This window comes from Schistocerca gregaria, chromosome 3 (genome assembly GCF_023897955.1).
Source record: "Schistocerca gregaria isolate iqSchGreg1 chromosome 3, iqSchGreg1.2, whole genome shotgun sequence".
Classification (NCBI taxonomy): Eukaryota; Metazoa; Arthropoda; class Insecta; order Orthoptera; family Acrididae; genus Schistocerca; species Schistocerca gregaria.
In genome coordinates, this window is record NC_064922.1 from 415740943 (window position 1) to 415764337 (window position 23395).

The window sequence follows — 23395 nt, forward strand, 5'->3', positions numbered from 1 at the left end:
CAGCCAACCAATATTTAACGATACATTCCCTGTGGGGACGAAAAAGATTAAGATAGTCATCCCAGTCTTGTCGCAGCCAGAATTCACGGAAACTTAATAAAGTACTATCAATTAATGGGAACACTGCTGGCAACAAGTATCCCCTAAAATGCCTGAAACAGCCCTGCATCCAGCAGAAACCCCCTGGATTTGATAAGCCTCGAGCGATTTAGACTACCCTCAATCTCATCCGAAAAGGACATGGAAGATACGCACATTCTCCGTAAGTGGGGGCATATTTTTATCACCATTGGGTACTGGCGCTCAACGACGCGGTTGCTGATGTTGTATAAACATGTCCAAGGGTCCTTAAGAAGATTCCCTTACAGCGACAAGTTAGTTGATAATAGAATGCGTAAGACCTTGGTAATCGTATACAGCTGTTATTTATTTTATACTGGAGAGCTGCGTTTAAAAGTTGACATGTAGTTTTGTAATCTTTGTATACAGCGATACAATAAAACTATATCAATAAAAATTGCCGAACGTATTAATCACTTGAGAACGCCCGAAATATTTGGCGGATTTTTGTGTTCGTAACTGTCAGTGTTTTGTACGAAAGAATTTTTGGAAAACCCAACGGAAAAATAGGCAATTGTATAGTGTTTTCGTATGAACATTTCGATGAAAATGTGACGTTCAGTTTGACAGTTCTGCTGTCGCATGTTTTCGTAACAACAAATTCTGGTGTTATCGGTGGTGATTGTCTCCAGAGCGTTGCGAAGGTTGAATTGGTCAGTTCGTGGTAATTTGGTGTGTAGCAGACATACAACTGATTTCAGATCGTGGGTTATTTCTTTGGAAAAAAATCAGCAGCGAACTTCAAATTAACGGTCGGCATACGAGCATCGCAAGCCGCCTACATTATCACGGAATCAATGATACTGACGAGCAGCATAGGTAGCGTCTGAAGGCAAATCGAATAAAAATTATACAATAAACACTCTGTAAAAACGACTGCGAGACATAACGTGCTAAGCTTTGCTGTGAAATTATGCGGTTTTGTTTGCTATTTTTTAACAGGAAAGTTGAATTTATGGCTAACTTCATGGTAACTGTTCGTAGATTAAAACAACGCGAAATGCTGTCATTAAAGCACCTATCATCACATATCCAGCAGGTGGAAAGGTTTCTCTCATATCCTGTGCATTACTGATTTACGCATTCCTTTATCTGTACGCTGCCATCGTACATAGTCGTTCACAACCTTGTAAAACAAAGAATGGTTAATATTCTAGAACATAAAATATAGACCATTCTTTGTTTTAAATTGAGGAACTCTCTCCTATCAGTGTCGAAACCAGGTTAATTTGTTAAAAATAGTGACGGAGGACTGAATTTCTTTCAATTGTAACTATTCACGGTCTCTGAACGTGCAGTCATGTAAAAGATTTAACCATCTGTTAGTTTTTTGCTAAAAATGGCATGGTTCCGCTGCCCCACGCACCTTATTCGCCTGACCCGGGTCCGTGTGACTTTCATATTTCCACGCATGAAAAGGGGCATGAAAGGACACCGATTTGACAACACAGAAAAAGTCAAGAAAGAACCGAGGGAGGAGCTGTCAGCAATTTCTAAAGATGACTACAAAAAGTTTCTAACAGTGGAAGCACCGGTGGGCAAACGTATAAATTGTAGAGTATTTTGAAGGGATTAGGTGGATCTGTAAAAAGTTGAAAATATACCTTTTAAAAAATAATTATGGGTTTTTCGTTACCCCTGTACAATGTTGCGAATGGGGTTTCAAATTAGAATTTACGAAATACTGGCCTGTGCTACCTTTGCAGCATGGAGTCCCACATGCTACTGGATAGTAAAGGGGCATGCAGTAGCATGTCGTAAATTAAGATTGTGTACCTTTTCTATTCCTCAGATTACAGCGTCATCTGTGGCGACATTAAGGCAATGCTTCAGAGAGAGCTTGTGTAGATTTTGCCGTAAAATCGTAATCTGCAGTACAAAAAGGAATTCCCATTCAGTTTTCAAAGTTGGCCTCCAGCACTATCATGCACCGTGGGGAGGAGGTAGTGTAGTACCATAAGAAACTGGAATTATAACTTTTAATCCGATGTGTAGTTTCCAGATGTTCCAATGTCTTCAGTTAAAATTAATAACCTTTATACACTGATGTGCCAAAGAAACTGGTATAGGCATGCGTATTAAAGTACAGAGATACGTAAACAGGCAGAAAACAGCGATGCGGTTGGCAACGCCTGTATAAGACAAGTGTGTGATGCAGTTATTAAATCGGTTACTGCTGTTACAATGGCAGGTTATAAAGATTTGAGTTTGAACGTGGTGTTACAATCGGCGCACGAGCGATGGGCCACTGTATCACCAAGGTAGTCATGAAGTGGGGATTTTCCCGTACGACCATTTCACAAGTGTACAGTGAATGTCAGAACATCGCTGTGGACAGAGAAAGATCCAGCAAGAACAGGACCAACGACGACTGAAGAGAATCGTTGAACTTGGCAAGTGCAACCCTTCAGCAAATTGCTGCAAATTTCAATGCTGAGCCATCAAGTGTCAGCGTGCGAACCATTCAACGACACAGCACCGATATGGGCTTTTGGCAGCCGAAGGCCAAATCGTTTACCCGTGCTGGCTGCACAACACGAAACTTTACCCCTCACCTGGGCCTGTCAACACAAACTTCGGACTGCTGCTGATTGGAAACATGTCTGGTCGCAGTCTCGTTTCAAATTGTATAGAACAGATGGACGTGTACAGCTATGGAGACAACCCCATGAATCCATGGACCTGAATGTTAGCAGGGGACTGTTCAAGCTGTTGGAGGCTTTAATGATGTGGGGAGTGTGCAGATGGAGTAATACGGGACCCCTGATATGTCTAGATAAGACTCTAACAGATGACACGTAAGCATTCTGTCTCATCACCTCAATCCATTCATGTTCATTGTGCATTCCGACGGACTTGGGTAATCCCACTAGGACATTGCGACACACCACACGCCTAGAATTGCTAGTGGCTCCAGGAACACTACTGAGTTTAATCACTTCAGCTGGCCCCCAAACTCTAAACATTATCATTACTGACAATATATGGGATGCCTTGCAACGTGCTGTTCAGAAGTCTCCACCCCCTCGTACTCTCACGTATTTATGGACAAACCATGCAGGGTTCATAGTTTCCTCCAGCACTACTACAGATATTACTCAAGCCGTGTTGTGGCACTTCTGCGTGCTCGCGGGAGCCCTTGCGTATTAGGCAGATGTACCAGTTTCTTTGGCTCTTAACTGTATATAATCTTGGTAGTGTACGGACTGTCGTCGTTTAGTGAAACATTTACTACGCAGTGCCACATGAATTTTCACATGGCTTTCAGCTTTCTCTTGAAATTAGCAAAATATGTTCGCTAACAATATTTTTTATGAAGTTGCCTGTATCCCAAGATTTCGTTGGAAAACGTTCCGAATAATGCAGACATAATGCTAATGTCAGTCGTTATAAAACTATACTGTAATTACAAAATGGAAATTGTTTGTTAAAAGTATCAATTTGTACGTCAAACCAGCGCAGAAACTCATGTATGTCTGCTAAAAATGGAATGAAATTAACAGAATATGAATCGATATATTAAACTGAATGTTAAATAACCAGGTAATTGGAATAACGTTCTTACAAAATTTTATACCGGGTGATCAAAAAGTCGGTATAAAATTGAAAACTTAATAAACCACGGAATAATGTAGATAAAGGTAAAAACTGACAGATGCGTGGAATGACACTGGGTTTTATTAGCACAAAAAAGTTCACAAAATGTCAGACAGATGGAACTGGACAGCAGAACGTGACTGCACATGACAAATCGTGTATAAAAGGAGCTGTAATAAGAAAGTGATGCGCCAGCAGTCGCAGTATGTTTACATTACCTGAAAAGACGCTTTTAGTGAAGCTGTATTATCAGAATGGGGAATGTGCTAGTTCTGCGTTACGATCCTATCGCCATATGAAGGGGATTCGAACGGGTAAAGGTCCGTTTACAAGTGTAGCTGTGGAGAGAATGATTTCGATGTTCGAAGCCACGGGTTGTTTAGACGATAGACTCCGCCGTGACCGACCGAGCACAAGGCGTAATGCCGCTGAGACAGTTCAGGAAGAAATGGAGACTGTAGCGGGTTCGTCTAGGCACGGCGAAATCGGCGCTCGTGCAGTCGCACGTCGCACCGGCATTCCATACACTACTGTTTGGTTGGCACTGAGGCGTACCCTCCGATGCTATCCGTACAAAATCCAATGGCGCCATAAACTGTTACCTGGCGATTTAGTGAAGCGGAAGGCATTTGCGGTGTGGGCGTTTCAAAAGATGGCGGAAGATGACGATTGGTTGAGTAGCGTGTTGTGGACCGACGAACGTCATTTCACGCTCAGAGAGTCTGCCAACGCCCACAACTGCAGAATTTGGGCTACCAAAAATCCTAGAAGTGTCGTGGAAAGTCCATTTCACGACGCGAAAGTCACGGTATGGGTTGGATTTACATCCACGTTATCGGGCCTTTTTTCTTCCAGGAAATTCTTGATTCTGGTTTGTAACTGCTACCGTGACGAGTGAGAGATACGCCGATATGTTACAGAATCGCATCATCCCCAGCCTGGCTGATAAACACCTGCTGGAACGTAGGATGTGCAAGCAGGATGGCGGTGCACCCCATATTGCTAGACGCGTGAAAGATCTCTTGCGCGCGCGTCGTTTGGTGGTGATCGTGTGCTCAGCCGACACTTTCGTCGTGCTTGGCCTCCCAGGCCCCCAGACTTCAGTCCGTGCGATATTGGCTTTGGGGATACCTGAAGTCACAGGTGTATCGTGATCGACCGACATCTCTAGAGATGCTGAAAGATAACATCCGACGTCAATGCCTCACCATAGCTCCGGACATGCTTTACAGTGCTGTTCACATTATTCCTCGACTACAGCTATTGTTGAGGAATTATGGTGGACATATTGTGCATTCCCTGTAAAAGTCATAATCTTTGCTTTGTCGTGCTAATTATTGCTATTGTAATCAGATGAAGCGGCATTTGTCAGACGTTTTCTGAACTTTTGTATTTTTTTTTTTTTGTTCTAATAAAACCCCATGTCATTCCAAGCATTTCTGTCAATTTGTACCCCTCTATCTACATTGTTCCGTGATTTATTCAGTTTTCAAATTTATATTGACTTTTTGATCACCCGGTATATTGGCAAGCCTGTAAATAGGGTAGGCTGACACCGGAGGCCAACAGTAGGTGTGATACTTTATGTATGTTTAGAGTTTTAGTCTTCGAACGTAGATAAAGCGACAATTGTTGGGTGCGGAACAGGGCGATGCCGGCGACGTCGGTATCTGCGGCAGTGGCGGCGGCGCCGGTGGCAGAGCGCGAGTCGCTGGTGGCGGCGGCCGAGGCGGAGGCGGGCTCCCGGTGGTGGGCGAGCGCGCCGGACCGCCGCCGCCACGGGCGCTGGCTGCGGGAGGCCGCAGAGCTGCTGCTAGAGGGCGCCGTGCTGGGCGGCGCGCGGCGCGCCGGCCCCGTCTCCACGTGGCGGGAGCCCCGCCAGCTGCGAGACGCGCTGCCGCTGCAGCTCGCCGACGAGCCGCTGTCGCACGACCAGCTGCTGCAGCTCGTGCGCGACGTCATCCGCTACAGCGTCAAGACCGGACACCCCTACTTCGTCAACCAGCTCTACTCCGGGTAACTACAATATCTTTAGTAGCCAGGGCGTTCAATGACCAATGCAACACATGCTTTTTTTCTGAAAGCAGGTTGCATTTATTCAGGGGTCCAGTACACCATTTTATTCCCCTCTGCAGGCCGGAGTGGCTGAGCAGTTCTATGCGCTAGTCTGGAGCCGCGCGACCGCTACGGTCGCAGGTTCGAATCCTGCCTCGGGAATGGATGTGTCATGTTCTTAGGTTGGTTAGGTTTAAGCAGTTCTAAGTTCTAGGGACTCGTGACCTCAGAAGTTAAGCCCCATAGTGCTCAGAGCCATTTTATTCCCCTCTCTTCTGTCTACAAAACTATTTCTCGGCGATGCAACGACCTTACACCACCTTATTGGCAGGGCCTGTGTGCCCACATAGTACCACTGGGCTGATAAGACATATAATTTTAATTAATATTAAAACTTCCTGGCAGATTAAAACTGTGCCGGACCGAGACTCGAACTCAGGACCTTTGCCTTTCGCGGGCAAGTGCTCTTGCAATTGAGCTACCCAGGCAAGACTCACGCAGTGTCCTCACAGCATTACTTATGCCAGTATCTCGCCTCCTACCTTCAAAACTTTACAGAAGCTTCCGTGCGAACCCTGCAGAACTAGCAATCCTAAAAGAACACTCCGCTGCAGAGTGGAACATCTCAATCTGTTTATTAATATTGTTTATACTGGTTGCTGGTGAGGAAAGTTAGTTGTTAGTATTTTTTATTAATCTCATTCACAAGCAGCCATATCACAGTCGCTCAAAGTTATAATTAAGCTTTACTTGTTTAATCAGAATAGGACGATAACTCTCCTTGCCCGCAGTCTCGATGATTCGAAGCGATCTGCAGTCCTGTGTCAATAAAATGTCTTGGTTTTCTTGAGTTGAGCAGTCAGTCGGGAAACCTCAGATCAAGCGGAAAGTTTGCTTTGATAGTGTTTAATTATGCGATTAAATAATGGAGCTCTTGCATCTAATAATTGCAGGTACGTTTCCTATTCATTGGAAGTTCCATTCTGATTACCAACGAAACGACACCTCCGTGCAAATTTCCAATTAGAGAATACATATATAATGAAATTCCTTATACGCCTTTGATATAAATGCCCAGTATATATTTTCTTGAGTGGCAGAAAATATACTTTCAATCTTTCTTCCAGTAATCTCGATATCAAAATTACAATTATCCAATGCCGCTATTCGGCACGGAGAAGATCCTAGAAGTCCTTTCAACACACCAGGGAGAATATTAGAGTAATTATGCACTCGTGGAATAGTAATAGTACTGTACTACTTTCCACGTCGATTATGCGAGTATATAGATGGTAAAGTAGGAAACGTAATTCGCTCATAGAATTGTGCAGGGATAATTAGTAGAATATAGAGAGATTAGACTTCGGCGCCAACATCTTCCTGCATCGATAATCTGTCAGTCATCTACTTCCTGCTTCCCGTGGAATGTATCCTTCATTGGGCCAAACTGGAGGGACTCCAGAGGTGCGAGATCCGGTCTGTATGGTGGATTAGAGAACAGTAAAATCACGTTTTGTGAGCTGCTCTCGGGTGCATAGACTTGCGTAAAGACTTGCCAAGGAGAAAAAGTTCGTTTCCACTTTCTGGTGACGAGCAAGCCAAAGTAGTTTCTTCAGTAGCACAATATACTTCAGTTGATCGTTGCACCGAGAGGGAAGAACTCAAACACAATCCCAGGAAACAGTCCCCTTGTATTCACTAGCTGAGGGTGAAGCTTTCAACTTTTTCTTCAGAAGGACGTTGTGGCACCACCCAGTGGATTCCCATTTTGTTCCCGGTTAGAACTGATGAACCCAGTTTTTCATTGCCTGTGACAATGTTAGACAAAAAAATTGTCGATCAGTCTTGTAACGCACTAGCAAACCCGCACAGATGTCCCTTCGTTGTTCTGTATGGTCTTGCTTCCTCTTAAGCGCAGAGGAGCCCACAGGACGCACACGCGCGCACCTACCTACCTACCTACCTACCTACCTACCTACCTACCTACCTACCTACCTACCTACCTACCTACCTACCTACCTACCTACCTACCTACCTACCTACCTTTGAGTACCCCAATTGCTGAATGAGTGTCATTACTACCAACACGACTCCACTAGTGCAGCGAGGTGATCGTGATCAGTCGATCACCTCTATGGATGTCTACACTTTCAAACATTGCACTAGTCACAGCTGTGTGCAATCGGCCGGCACATGGAAGACCGGGCAGGATTGCTTGACGTCGTTTTGAAGATGAGACCCCTCGCCCAATGGCTCTCCGTGCTTTTGTTCACTGGTTGGTATCCGTATGCATTCCGCCAGCGCATATGAACATCAGCGACGCTCTGGTTTTACTCCAAAAGCTCAGTGATAGCTCTCTGCTTGGAACGCACCGCTGTTACAGATGTCATTTTGAAGGCTATATATGGCGCCACAATCTATGAAAATTTCATGGAACTATAGAGACCAAAACGGGGAAAATTCAGCGCTGTCCCACAACTAATTCCACATTTTTAGACCGAAACTGGCAGAGAACAGTGAGTTGCATTACTTATTGAACGTCCCTCGTAATATTCATCACTCGTTACTTGCTGACGTTTCCTCTCTGCTTAACTTCTGAAGCAAAGCTGCATTCATAACACACGTAAAAACATTCAAACACTAAATGACACAGTTTTCATTATTTTAAGTAGTTCTAGTAAAATTAAGCTACTAGCTGACCGACTCAATGTAACAAGTATTTTCGCCTGCAAGAATGCTCTCAAAATCATTCACTAAATGAGTCTCCAAACTGTTTCTTAGTTCTTTATTTATACTCGTGACACTCTTTTGTTCACTTTTTTATTGCCATAAATACAAGCAAATACGTCTGTTAAGGCTCTACGTATAAAGTCAAGCAACTAAAATGAGCACAGTCCAACTGGCGTTCGGCTGACGTAAACAGCTTACATACGGCGCTGACCTAACATACACCATAGATCAATCTGTTCCCACATACTTCGGCATTCACACCCGCTAACATTGGCAGCTCAAAACCATATTCATTCTTCAACGTAACCCAGACCTTGGGCTACGTACAGATCAGCCAGTCATGGCGAAATCGACGAATTTGTCAAACGTTAGTTGCAGCATACTCACTTCAGTAAAACTTCAAGCCCTTAAGAAAAATTACGGCTGTAGTTTCCCCTTGCTTTCAGCCATTCGCAGTACCACCACAGCAAGGCTGTTTTGGTGTTAAAAGGCCAGATCAATCATCCAGACTGTTGCCCCTGCAACTACTGAAAAGGCTGCTGCCCCTCTTCAGGAACCACACGTTTGTCTGGCCTCTCAACAGATACCATTTCGTTTTGGTTGCACCTATGGTACGGCTATCTGTATCACTGACGCACGCAAGCCTCCCCACCAACGGCAAGGTCCATGGTTCATGGAAGTGTCAGGAAGTCGTTTCTGAAAGTATTTGTATGGAGTGTGGCCATGTATGGAAGTGACACGGACGATAAACCGTTTGGACAAGAAGAGAATAGCTTTTGAAATGTGGTGCTACAAAAGAATGCTGAAAATTAGATGGGTAGATCACACAACTTATGAGGTATTGAATAGGATGGGGGAGAAGAGAAATTTGTGGCACAACTTGACAAGAAGGGATCGGTTGGTAGGACATGTTCCGAGACATAAAGATATCATCAATATAGTACTGGAGGGCAGCGTGGAGGGTAAAAATCGTAGAGGGAGACAAAGATGAATACTAAGCAGATTCAGAACGATGTAGGTTGCAGTAGTTTACAGGGGGATGAAGCTTGCACAGGATAGAGAAACATGGACAGCTGCATCAAACCAATCTCAGGACGGAAGACTGCAACAACTCAATTCAGCGACTCATAGCATGAAGTCAGTGACTTCAGCAATCTCTTTGCTAATTTTGTCTTTCTTGACGTGCGGTATCGCTGACATAAGGCCTACACTAAAATAATTGATGTCTCTTGCGAGACGAGCTTGCTTGAATCAATCAGCTTCTTTGAAAAGTAGAAACTAATTGGAACAACACATGAAGGAATTTGTAGGTAAGAGTAATATTTTAAATTTACTCTCAATTGCCGATTTTTCACTCGTACAGCATTCTACGGCAGAGATTCATCATTTAAACAGAGAGACAGTGAACAATTAACAGAAGCATCCAGTAGCTTCTTCATAGTGAACATCTTAGTTACAAAATATAAATTGTTACTGCTTGCGTCTGCTCTAGGAGACATATTTGCCACTATTCTGAAGCACGGCCGTTCGGGCCTCCTGCCCATGCAATTCCAATGTGCTTCGCCCACGGCCTGTCTGTGCCACGCAACTCCTGTGGGTATCGTGCCTTTCGTCTCCTGTGTGACCTTAGCATACGCAGCCCAAGACGTGCTGTTGCAGTAACCTTATAATACACTGAGGTAATAAATCATGCGATTGTGATGGGCACATATACATATGGCGGTAGTATAGCGTACTCAAGGTAGAAAAGGGAAGTGTATTGGCGGAACTGTCATCTGCACTCAGGTCTAGAGATGGGGATCCGCTCCTGAACTAATTCATAGAGTTGAATCTTTCAAAGGAGTGAACAATCAGTGATTCAGAAAAAAGAACGGTAGCTCCAAACGTTTCCCACAGCAGAGAGAGAGAGAGAGAGAGAGAGAGAGAGAGAGAGAGAGAGAGAGAGAGAGAGCTGATCAGTGGGGCCTCTGCTAGTCAGAGCACACTGCAAGCCATACAACACAGCCAGCGCCTGCCTCTGCCCTGCTTCTGCCTTGGCTGCCTGCATTGTGCAGTGGCCCATTGAATTTTTTCACATCTGCTGTGCCGTCTCTGCTTCCTCTGCCGCGTGCAGTGTCTGGCGCACCTTAACTTTAGCATCACACTCTGTCGGCGATCGTTTCAGTCGCACGTCCTGCCCTCTGGGCAGTTGATGCGAGCAACAGGACAGAGCCTCCTAGCGGAGAACATAACTACTTGCAACAACCTGCTCGCAAGACAACGATTTGTCTCGGAGCGGGTGGGTGGTGGCCTTCACCGCTCCCCCCACCCTCTGAACTCGCCCGCTCAACGCTCACCCCACCGTTCTCGACTCAAGCCAGAGCTTTGAGCAAAGCAACTCAGGTGTCACTCCGATCTCTGCGGTCTTAGCTCACGCAGTAATACAGCTCGCGGCTCGACCTGCTTGATTCAGCGCCTCTGCATCGGAGTTCGTCTGTACTGGATATTGTTCTTCGTAGTAATACCATTATGTATACATTTTTTATTTTATTTTTATTTGTTTAAACTGATCAGATTAGGTTCCTGACGGCTCCTCTTACTACAGGATTTTTTATTATGGACACTCGAATTTACGCTTTAATTACAAGTGAACTGATAAACATACAGCAAAATGTGATACACCAATATTTTCCTTGTTTCCTTCTGCGGAAGGCTATATGCAGCACTTTGGTCTTAGTCAAATAATTATATATATAAAAATTTCTTACTGTAGTACGGATTTTGCGATTTTTGGCGTCTTCGGAAGGAAATGTTCACTTTAAAAATATATGGCTTGCGATGTATTTGTACGAAGTTATGAAATTTTAATACATTATAGCCAAATATATTGTTAATGTAAATCTCAAGTTACAACATTTTCTGATCACCCAAAAAACCACGACAGTGCAAAATAAATCAATCAAACTTTGTCATATCGTGGAAATTTCAATAAACGATAGAAAATTCTTACTCATTATCTGTGTTACTTCAAAATAGGATCAAATAAGATCAAAATGCAGGTATAGTACTGAAATAAACAAAGTTTAAAGGGCAATGTGCCTTCCATTTATTTTCTATTGTGAATGAGTGGTGAGTCATGAAAAAGAACTAGTTCATATCAGGGAGTGAACAGTTCTGTTCCGACCTCTGAAAAACATCATTTTTGCCCATCTCTACTCAGGTCATTCATGTGAAAAGATGTCGGACGTGCTTACGGGTGCACGATTGGAATTAACATATCGAGTTTGGAGTGATAGTTACAGCTAGACGCATTGAACATTTTATTTCGAAAATAGTTAAGGAATTTAACATTCAGAAATCCACAGTGACAAGTGTGTCGAATACCAAATTTCAGGCATTAACTCTCACCACACAGCGGCCGACGGCCTTCACTTAATGACAGAGAAAAGTGGCGTCCGCGTAGAGTTGTCAGTACTAGCAAACAGACAACACTTCGTGAAATAACTACAGAAATCAAAGTGGGATGTAAGACGAACTTATCCGTTTGGACAATGTGGCGTCAATTGGTTATGGCATCAACCGGTGCAAGTGCCTTTTATATCACCACGGCGGCGTCTGCAGCGCCTCTTCCGGGCTCGTGACCTTATCGGTTGGACCCTAGAAAACTAGAAAAGTGACAAGAGCCCAGATATCAATTGATAAGAGCTGATGGTATGGTTAGTCTGTCACAGACGTCACGAAGCCATGGATCAAAGTTGTCAACAAGAGTCTGAAATCTTTGTCATCCAGAGAGCGATGGAGAACATACTGACCATAATATCCAGTCTGAAAGTAAGTTATTCTGTGGTAACTGAAAGAAAATCTCGTTCTTGCTGTTTCATGAAAGGATCACAAACTAAGACTAAAAGTTTAATTTTAACTGGTGAACAGTATGTAGAAGTTCATACACACGAAATGTCTTAATTCTGTAACTAATATCCCTATCGGAAATAGCAGTATTAACAGTTCAGAGGCGACCCCTTTGAGAAACTCGAATAGTTTATCGCCCTAACTTCTAATCACTAAAATAAAATTGCTCGCATGGAATGTGAAAAATCTCGCCGCTTGCCATGCGGTTTTGTCAACATTACGGGCGGCAAACAAATGGTTACTTCCGTCAAACCTAAGCGATCCAGGACAGTGTACAGACATCGCGTGGTCAATTTCCACTTTTACAGAAAACTCATTAGTCTGGCATCACATGAACCGCAACGTACGCGGGCGTTTGAGACGGATAGCTTGATATCTCGGTTCAAAGTGTCTTACCACTGCATCTCTGCCTGTATTTACACTACTGGGAATTAAAATTGCTACACAAAGAAGAAATGCAGATAAACGGGTATTCATTGGACAAATATATTATACTGGAACTGATATGTTCTTACATTCTCACGCAGTTTGGGTGCATAGATAGTGAGAAATCAGTACCCAGAACAACCACCTCTGGCCGTAATAACGGCCTTGATACGCCTGGGCATTGAGTTAAACAGAGCTTGGATGGCGTGTACAGGTACAGCTGCCCATGCAGCTGCATCACGATACCACAATTCATCAAGAGTAGTGACTGGCGTATTGTGACGAGCCAGTTGCTCGGCCGCATTGACCAGACGTTTTCAGTTGGTGAGAGATCTGGGGAATGTGCTGGCCAGGGCAGCAGTCTAAAATTTTCTGTATCCAGAAATGCTCGTACAGGGCCTGCAACATGCGTTTGTGCATTATCCCGCTTAAATGTGTGGTTTCGCAGGGATCGAATGAAGGTAGAGCCACGGGTCGTAACACATCTGAAATGTAACGTCCACTGTTCAAAGTGCCGTCAATGCGAAGAAGCGGTCACCGAGACGTGTAACCAATGGTACCCCATACCATCACGCCGGGTGATACGCCAGTATGGCGGTGACGAATACACACTTCCAATGTGCGTTCACCGAGATGTTGCCAAACACAGATGCGACCATCATGATGCTGTAAACAGAGCTTGGATTAATCCGAAAAAACGTTTTGCCTTCGTGCACCCATGTTCGTCGTTCAGTACACCATCGCAGGCGCAGCCATGGTCTCTGAGCTGATAGTCCATGCTGGTGCAAACGTCGTCGAACTGTTCGTGCAGATGGGTGTCTTCTTGCAAACGTCCCCATCTGTTGACTCAGGGATCGACACGTGGCTGCACAATCCATTAGTCATTCGGATAAGATGCCTGTTATCTCGACTGTTAGTGATACGAGGCCTTTAGGATCCAGCACGGCGTTCCGTATCACCCCCTCCCCCCACCCCCCACCTGAACCCACCGATTCCATATTCTGCTAACAATCATTGGATCTCGACCAACGCGAGCAGCAATGTCGCGATACGATAAACCGCAATCGCGATAGGCTACAATCCGACCTTTATCAAAGTCGGAAACGTGATGGCACGCATTTCTCCTCCTTACACGAGGCATCACAACGTTTCACCAGACAACACCTGCCAACTGATGTTTTTGTGTATGAGAAATCGGTTGAAAACTTTCCTCACGTCAGCATGTTGTAGGTGTCGCCTTCGGCGGCAACCTTGTGTGAATGCTCTGAAAAGCTAATCATTTGCACATCACAGCATCTTCTTCCTGTCGGTTATATTTCGCGTCTGTAGCAAGTCATCTTCGTGATGTATCAATTTTAATGGCCAGTAGTGTACATAGGAGTGTAGTGGACCGCAAAACGGCACATAAACGGCCATGGGCACTAGTAGCAATATTTAAATGCCCCAACCCATTGTTGTACATGTATTAATGTCTCAATTCATAATTTAAAATCTCAAATTTTATAAATACTTAAGTTCGCTTTAGTTACTGAAAAATATTAACTCGTCTGCCTTTAAACTTAACCGGCTAGTTATAACGGATCAGAAAGAACATGACTTCTGATGTGCCTTTTCAAAATTTCTTCTGACCATTATTTACAATAATTTTGAAACTTCGTAAAACTGAATTTCACGAATGTGGTAATGCTGTAATTGTAACTTTATATTGCAAATGGTAGACTTTTCGATCCATATTTGGGTTTTAGTAAACTTAAAACTCACAATTAGCTTATTGGTGTCATATATATAATGCCTAAACATAAAACTGAGGCTACATACGAATTTTCAGCTTCAGTCACACTGAGCGGATTAAAGTTTCGTAAAAACCCAGATTTTAACGAAAGTATTACATACTCTGATATAGTTGAAATGGTTAACTTTGAATTGACACACACATTTGCATATTCTGACCAATTTTTAGCTTTCTAGTCATATTATTCAGCGCTACTTTTTCTTAAGATCGTATATTTTTGCCTAACATTCATTTGGTCATTCTGAGAGTTTACTATGTTAACATTCTGAGGCATAAAAGGACTAAGTCTGGAAAAGTTATTTTAATTTTTGACTTAGTTATGGTCCAGTCCTTTGTGTGAACTGTGGAAAGCTCCAGGATACTCGCTCGCCTTCGTACCTATAAGTTTTACAGTTCTTGTTTCGTCTCGTGCTACATATCCTAAAATCTCGATAACAGGAGACCAGAGTTGGAGGCTGTTGATTTTATTAATGATGCTTTCTTTTCTGACCTCTTAAGATGTTTATACATTGGTAACGCTACGTTTAAACCACATTTGTACTCTGCAAGCAACTGTGCAGAAGCATCTCATTCGGCAGCAAAATGTAATTTTGTCACATATATCAAATTTAGAGCCAGAAGAGGAAATTTTCTATACATTGTCACTGGCTGGCGGGTACACAATTCAGATTTGGAAAGGTTGTAATTACTTGGGGAGGAAAGTGAAATTGCACCTTGCTAAAGACTGACAAATTTCTATTACAATGGCCTGTTACTACCTACAGGTAAGGTTAATTCAGTGTAGAGTTCTTCTTATGGCTCCTTGTTAAACATCAGTGTATGCAAAAATTGTTGAAAGCTATGCTATGTAATCATGCACTGTACTGTTGTCACTGATGACTGTTGTTTTAGTGTGGATCCCTATGGTCTGGTGGGGCAGTGGTTGGGTGATGCACTCAATCCCAGTGTCTACACGTATGAGGTAGCACCAGTGTTTACACTGATGGAGGAAACTGTCCTGCAGCAGATGCGGCAAATAGTTGGATTTCCAGGAGGCCGTGGTGATGGCATTTTCTGCCCCGGAGGATCTGTGGCCAATGGTTATGCAATAAGCTGTGCACGCTACCATGCAGCGCCACATATAAAGGTAATACAAAAATGTTTCCTGAGAGTGTATTAGCAGCGCTTTTGTACTTTGAATTTAGTTCTTGGTCATCTAATATTCATTGTCTCTACTCAGTACCATTACTTCCTTCTTTGAATTTTCTCACCTCATTTGAATACACATTCACATTAACCACTTTCTGCCTTGATTTTCCACAAAATCATTTAAATATGTTTCAGTAAACTAAAAGTTGAAAGAACGGAGGTAACTTGGGTAACTTCAAATGAAACATACAGTATGTAACCATATTTGAAACAGTCTCTTGAAATCTCGTAATACACCTTCACAGCAGATCTCAAAATTACACATCTAATACCCACATTACAGAAGATTCCTTGAAAACTTTTGATATTGCACTATTTTGCTGCCCCTGCAGTTCTTATACTTCACCATTTTGTAGATCAAAAGTCCTTAAGTAATGCACCAGATAAGCTGCAAGTTCTTCCAGTTTGAGTAATAAGTTTCTAAGTTCCGTGCTCCTTCCTCCTTGGCAATCATTACTTCCATACATACAAACAGTAATGTCCTAAGAAGCTGTGCTTTACTAAAATTCAACTCAAAGCTAGACATCTTTGAACTGGATCTTATTTTATTTGAAAACTTGACTAAATTCGAATTGCTGGTTCACAATGGCAGCTTGTGACTTGTTTTTGGATGCTAGAGTATCTATCTGTTTAAAAACAGATCTAATGAAACATGGGATTTTTCACTCATCTGTTCAGTTTGTAATTTCTTAAAATTATATTTTAAGATTAGCAAGGTAATGACACTTGGAGGTCACAACCCATGTCCTGACCTATCTATTCTAGTGCCTTCCATATTTCTTTAGATACTTTTTTACACTCCTTCATTTTGTGCTCTGTGAAGCATTCTCAGTCTAAACTGTTATAGACTCACAAATTATATGCTGTTTAATAATCTGTAAATTTTCCCTCCACTTTCAGAAAAAAGGTCTTCATGGTCTTCCACGGATGGTCCTTTTTACATCACAGGATGCTCACTATTCAGTGAAGAAAATGGCTTCTTTCCTTGGTCTTGGTTCTGACAATGTATATCTCATAGAATGTGATGCTAGAGGAAAAATGGATGTGAAACACCTAGAACAGGAAATCCAAAGAGCACTGAATGAAGGAGCACTGCCTTTTATGGTTTCAGCAACAGCTGGTATGTACACTACAAAAAATCCTGTTATTCATGAGTTTCCCGTTTTCAAAAGTATAGCTAAAATTGCTATAAATCTGAAATACCCTACAATAGTCTATAATTTCACATTTAAGGCAGTGATAAAATGATTGTGCATGTATAGCTGCATCAAACCAGTCTTTGGACTGCATACCACATTGTCTGTACATTTTACATAATATGTAGCATACAGTTCATCTATTTCCTATAATTAAATTGCTTCATTACAAATAATACCTATTTCCAGGTACAACAGTTCTTGGTGCATTTGATCCAATCCCTGAGATAGCTGACCTGTGTAAAAAGTATAATTTGTGGCTTCATGTTGATGCAGCATGGGGTGGTGGAGCTCTCATGTCAAAGAAGCACCGTCACTTGCTAAAGGGAATAGAATTGTGAGTCGAGGAAAAACTTACTATGAATCATACTTCAGTCTTTAATGATTTGCGATATAAATGTTCCTTATAACTCATATTTTCTGTTTTGTGATTTTGCTAACAATAAGGTTCTATGATCATGAGTTCTGAGTATTAAATAATGAAAGATATTGGGAACTGAGACTGGAAAAGCTGAGTTGTTACTAAACCTGATGGACTGACTGTCACAAACCTCAAATTTATAGTCATAGCTACAGAGTCTAAAATTTGTGACCACATTTATTAAAATTCCCAGAAAACAGTTTTGGAAACTACTGTTTAATGTGCTTCAGATTCTCAGCTCCTAATTTTTACATTTTATGAAACAGCTAAAAAGTGCTTCTATTCCATAAAATATTTGCTCCTTCATTGAAATTCTCGACAGGAATGAAGGGTTGCAGCTCACTTTGAAATTTACTGTAGTGTCTATGTATCAGTATATTTATCAACATTGTTTCAGAGCTGATTCTGTGACATGGAATCCACACAAACTGCTAACAGCACCACAGCAGTGCTCAACATTCTTGTTGAGACATGAAAATATTTTAGCTGACTGCCACTCAGAAAGTGCTCAGTATCTATTTCAAAAGGATAAATTTTATGACACTAAATATGACACAGGAGATAAGCATGTGCAGTGTGGCAGGAGAGCAGATGTCATAAAATTCTGGATGATGTGGAAAGCAAAGGTAGAATATTTACGTGCATTAATTTCATTTAAATTCAAGGAATGGCTTCTAAAAGTGTATCCTATATTAATATGCATTGAATTCTGATAATAAAAAATGGAATGTAAGTGAATATTTTCCACGCAGGGCACTAATGGTTTGGAAAAACATATTGACACTGTGTTTGATAATGCTGAATATTTCACAAGACAAATTAAACAGAGAGAAGACTTCCGAATGGTTTTAAATGAACCAGAGTGCACAAATATATGTTTCTGGTACATTCCACCATCTCTCCATGGCAAAGAAAACGAAGCAGATTTTAAAGACAAATTACACAAGGTAAGTTCTTCCTCCACTGCAAACTACTCTTGTAAATAATTTGTTCAGTTTAGCTGACACACACTCAAATACTTAGTAATTGTTCCTGTGAGATTGATAAAAAGATATCTTTTTGAACACTTAAAAACTAATTTCAATTTAGGGGTATGGAGTAACTATCTTCTGACTATCAGATGGTTTCCCGAAGAGTTGATAAGCCTATGTGCCTACACTCTTCAGAGGAATAATGGATTTTATTCCTGCAGGAGCTTGTGGAAACAAATATTTTACACCACAGATCATCCACTGTTCAAAATGTTACCTTGCTTGAAAAATTATAACGTACTCTCCTTTGCCATCATTTGTTGCCTTTAGCTGTTGCCACTGCTCCTTTCCCTTCAATTTTTCTCATTTCTGGCTCTTATCAACTCTAATTCTATGCTTTCCCCTGCCACTGGGAAGACACATGCATGTGTGTACATAATAGGACACTAGACTGTGGCCACCCACCTACTGAACTTCCTTTCACCTCTATAATAATGGTAATCCTACTAAAGCTCATTACCTTGTTAGCCTTATCACTTCTATTATTTTAGATCTTTCACTGAGAAAGCATAATTTGTGTTACTGCCTTCGTCTTTCGTCTGGTCAGTATGCGTGAATAATGATTTGGGGAAGGGGAAATGTGGGTAAGGTATCTTGCATAGATGAGCTGTGAGAAGTACTCATCTACTCTGATCTGCATACTGCCCTGTTCTACATAATTTTTTGTCTCTCCACATTGCTCCTCATATGACACCAATATTGCTTTCAATGCCTAGATTTTACCTGTTCCTTACTGTGAAAATTTGGTTACATTTCTGGCTGACATAACTAACTCAAGAGGGACTAACTATTGAATGAGGGACTGATAGACTTGCTGCTCAGTCCCTTAAGTCTTCCACCCCTATCCACCACTCTAGAAATAAACTGAAATGCGCAACATGTGCCAATTACATCTAACTTGTATGTCTCGACAAGTTATGATCTATATTGAAATAGAATTTGCAAAATTTTTCTTTAGGTGTCCTGCATCACCATGAATTATTTGCTAATTAGATACAAAATAAATGGAAATAAATGGAATTATTTCATGTTACATACCTTTTTAATTTGATTTCAGGTGGCTCCCAAAATTAAGGAAAGAATGATGAAGGAAGGTACAATGATGATTACATATCAGCCACTGAATGATCATCCAAACTTCTTCCGTTTAGTCCTCCAGAATTCTGCCTTAACTCACACTGATATGGATTACTTTGTGGAAGAAATTGAGAGACTTGGAAAAGACTTGTGAAACTTCTGCTGTCATTTTGTTTGTGAAATGACTGTGATGACACAAGATATGCATGCCTGATGAGTGTTTGTATCAAATGCATGGTATACAGTCTGCAAAGACTAAATTGCATCCTAGAGGTCTTACCTCACAATGTATAAACATTTTAACACTATTTATTTATGGAGACTGACAAATGTTAAGAGCTGTAGGATGAACATTAAAAGTAATTTTAGTGAAACAGTGTCTTATTTTAAGTATAACTAATAACCAACAATCATCTCATCTACTAAATAGTTCCAAATAAAATTTTAATGAGATCTTGACCCCTCTCACCTAGTCTTTAATACAGTGTCTGCCTCCACAGCTGAGAGTTAACTTCATCACTAACTTGCAGACACAATATGAACATATTTAAAACATAGGCATAAACAATTAAAATAATTCTAAATTGAAACCTTTTACAAACTCAAAATATTCTGCTGTCCAGATCAGTTATTACACATACATTAAGCAGAAATCATATGGTAATCAATCCTAATAGATATTCTTAAAACAATTTAATAAAATACTAAAACAGTTAATTACTGTTCATGTAAGAGCCCTCTTAGGAACGTAAGAGCCCTCCTAACAGCCCAAAAGAATTAAAACTTCCTGTACACCTCTTAGTTCTGCTACACTAATTTATCATATATATATGATCGCATACCCTATATCTTAGAGAACCATGTTAATATTCTTAGTGTTGTATAGTTCCAGCAAACAGATTACATCTCTTCTGTGTGTTTATAGAACACTAGTAGTTAGTTCCTAGTATATTAGAAACAAATCTAGTTTTCATAACAGCAACGTTTTATGGAAAATCAGTAATAAATTTGCTTGTTGGTCACTGCAACTGAAAAGTCATGCCTAAGTTTCCCTAAATGCCTGTAGAAATATTCCCGGGATGAACATAAATATCCAACTCAAATCTATTTGCACACAGAGCTTCAGAGGTCGCCTGCGCACTTCTCTCCGAGTTTTTAAAACTCGAGTTGTCAAGATACATGTGGGTTCTGTCTTGTTGGCCACCTTTATCCAGGAAAACGGGGTGCTGCAGGGTGCGGTGCTGAGTGTCGTCCTCTTTGCTATTAACATTAAACCTATTATGGCCTGTCTCCCACTGGGCACCTCTGGCCTTTTTTTCGATTTTGCGAGCTATTGCAGTTATCCACGAACTACTTCTTGAGCGATGTCTCGATCGTCGTCGTTCGTGGAGCAACAATAGCTTTAGCTTTCACTGAAAAAATTCTCTATAAATTTCTGGTGGCGCAATAGGTTTCTTCCACTGTCTTTACATCTTGGACTTGCTGCTCCTTCCGTTCGTTGCAACTACGAAATTCCTGGGGTCATGATCAATAGGAACTTTCTTAATCCTCCCACGTGTCTTACCTGTCCGTCCATTGTACCTGGTCCCTCAATGTGTGCTTTTCTTAAGCAGTAAAATTAGCTTCCATTGGTACCATCTAACGCCATCTCAATACAATCCATCATGACATCTGTTTGGCCACTGGCGCCTTTTACACCAGCCCAGTCGGGAGTCTGAATGCAGAAGCTGCCAAACTGTTGCTGTCACTCTCATCAGCAGATACGTAAGCCGTTTGTCTGCCATGCCTGGCCACTCCTCCTATGCCTCCTTCTTCGAGGACTTTTTACCACCAGTGTCCCTCTGTTACCTCCTGGAATTCGCTTACAGCTGTTGCTCCAGCAGCTTAACTTTACGGTACCTGCCACTTGGGTGTGAACCCTTCACCACCTTGGCTTCGTGCGGCGGCCTGTGTTCATCTTAGACTCCATTCGCTTCCTAAGGACACTACTCCAGACTATCTCTATCGCTGTTTCTCTACCATCACACGAAACTTCGCGATAGTATCTTTGTGTACACTGAACATTCTCGGACTGACCGTTGTCGGGCGTGTCTTAGTCAGTGGCACCGACGATATTCGTTACCGGCTTCCGGAACACTGCTCCATTTTTGAAGCGGAGCTCTTTGCCCTGTCAAGCCACGCTGTACATCTGGCGACACACTTTTCAATGGGCCTTTCCCCAGATTCTGTGCCCTTAAGTCTTTGCCCAGATTCTGTGCCCTTAAGTCTTTGCCCAGATTCTGTGCCCTTAAGTCTTTGCCCAGATTCTGTGCCCTTAAGTCTTTGCCCAGATTCTGTGCCCTTAAGTCTTTGCCCAGATTCTGTGCCCTTAAGTCTTTGCCCAGATTCTGTGCCCTTAAGTCTTTGCCCAGATTCTGTGCCCTTAAGTCTTTGCCCAGATTCTGTGCCCTTAAGTCTTTGCCCAGATTCTGTGCCCTTAAGTCTTTGCCCAGATTCTGTGCCCTTAAGTCTTTGCCCAGATTCTGTGCCCTTAAGTCTTTGCCCAGATTCTGTGCCCTTAAGTCTTTGCCCAGATTCTGTGCCCTTAAGTCTTTGCCCAGATTCTGTGCCCTTAAGTCTTTGCCCAGATTCTGTGCCCTTAAGTCTTTGCCCAGATTCTGTGCCCTTAAGTCTTTGCCCAGATTCTGTGCCCTTAAGTCTTTGCCCAGATTCTGTGCCCTTAAGTCTTTGCCCAGATTCTGTGCCCTTAAGTCTTTGCATGCTGTACATAGGCCATCCTTTAGTGAAAACGGTCCAAGAAAGCTTCCACTTGGTCGCTCTTGGAGACACTGTGATGTGAATGTGGGTCCCGTCGGTTCGACGGGAAACGAGGCTGCTGACGCTGCTCCCAGAGCTGTAGTCTCCTATCTCGGCCCGCTAGTTCTTACATTCCTTCCGATGATCTGTGTTGCCTCTTCAGCAGGTGATGTCACTTTGGCATCAGCACTGGTTCTTCCTTCATGGGAACAAGCTGAGGAATTAAACCTCTCCCTGCAGCTTGGTTGACCAACTCGGCCCTCTCCCCGCTAGGTGAGCACCAAGACGACTTAAGCGCTAAATAATTTTACGAAACTCCAAAATTGGACATCATCCAAACAATACAAACGCTGAGCTAATAAATGTTTGAAAAGGTGCAAACTAAATATGGTGTTGTACACATACCACCAAATACTCGATAAGATTTTAAATTTAAAGAAGACTTATGTACTACCGAGGAGCTGGCGAAGAATACAGAAATTCAGGTTGATAGCTGGTTAACACTCAGCGTGTCATTTCTTTATTCCGTTAAATAACGGTGTAGACAGTGTCGCTCCGCTCAAGGAAAAATGCATGTCTCGCCATAAGGATGTAACAAGATTCACTACTGAGAGATTTCGATAATGTGGCCTCACTTCTATATTTTCCGAACACTTTGGTGCTACAAATGTTCCATTCCTACTTTTCGCACCTTTCTTGTCGTTCCAAGAGGCAACAGTGAACGGAGGCTTGATTCCTTCATGTGTGTGTCACTGTTGACAGTCTGACTTCGAATCTTTACTTCCTTTTTCCTCACTTCAAGGAACTAGTTGACTCGAGGGCTGATTGAATCGAGTTGCAATGAATCCTGCATCTTTGTTCCTTAAAATTGTTTCAGGATTGTGCAATAATTCTCCCTTCAAGGGATTTCCTAATTTCTTCATCCGTTTCGGAACTCACGTAAATTGATTCAGGAGTTACTTCAGATACTAAATGCATGACACCCATGTGCTGATTGGCCCCATCCAGTTCTAGGCATTTAATTTTCATCCATCTGGGTGTGTTGTTTCCTTTGCTCTTGGTAGAAAGCACAGGGCTA

The 23395-nt window shown here is 42.2% G+C and overlaps 1 protein-coding gene across 1 annotated transcript in view; it reads left to right on the plus strand.

Annotated features, from left to right (window-relative positions):
• Positions 1–19895, plus strand: part of LOC126354995 (cysteine sulfinic acid decarboxylase) — a 43060-nt gene extending 23165 nt beyond the window's left edge. Inside the window, exons 2-8 of the mRNA XM_050005108.1 lie at positions 5365–5733; positions 15500–15734; positions 16697–16916; positions 17182–17329; positions 17811–18039; positions 18166–18360; positions 19502–19895. Of these exons, the coding sequence (XP_049861065.1) occupies positions 5365–5733; positions 15500–15734; positions 16697–16916; positions 17182–17329; positions 17811–18039; positions 18166–18360; positions 19502–19675 (1570 nt within the window). The 3' untranslated portion in view covers positions 19676–19895. The remainder of the gene's footprint in view (positions 1–5364; positions 5734–15499; positions 15735–16696; positions 16917–17181; positions 17330–17810; positions 18040–18165; positions 18361–19501) is intronic.
• The last annotated feature ends 3500 nt before the right edge of the window (positions 19896–23395 follow it).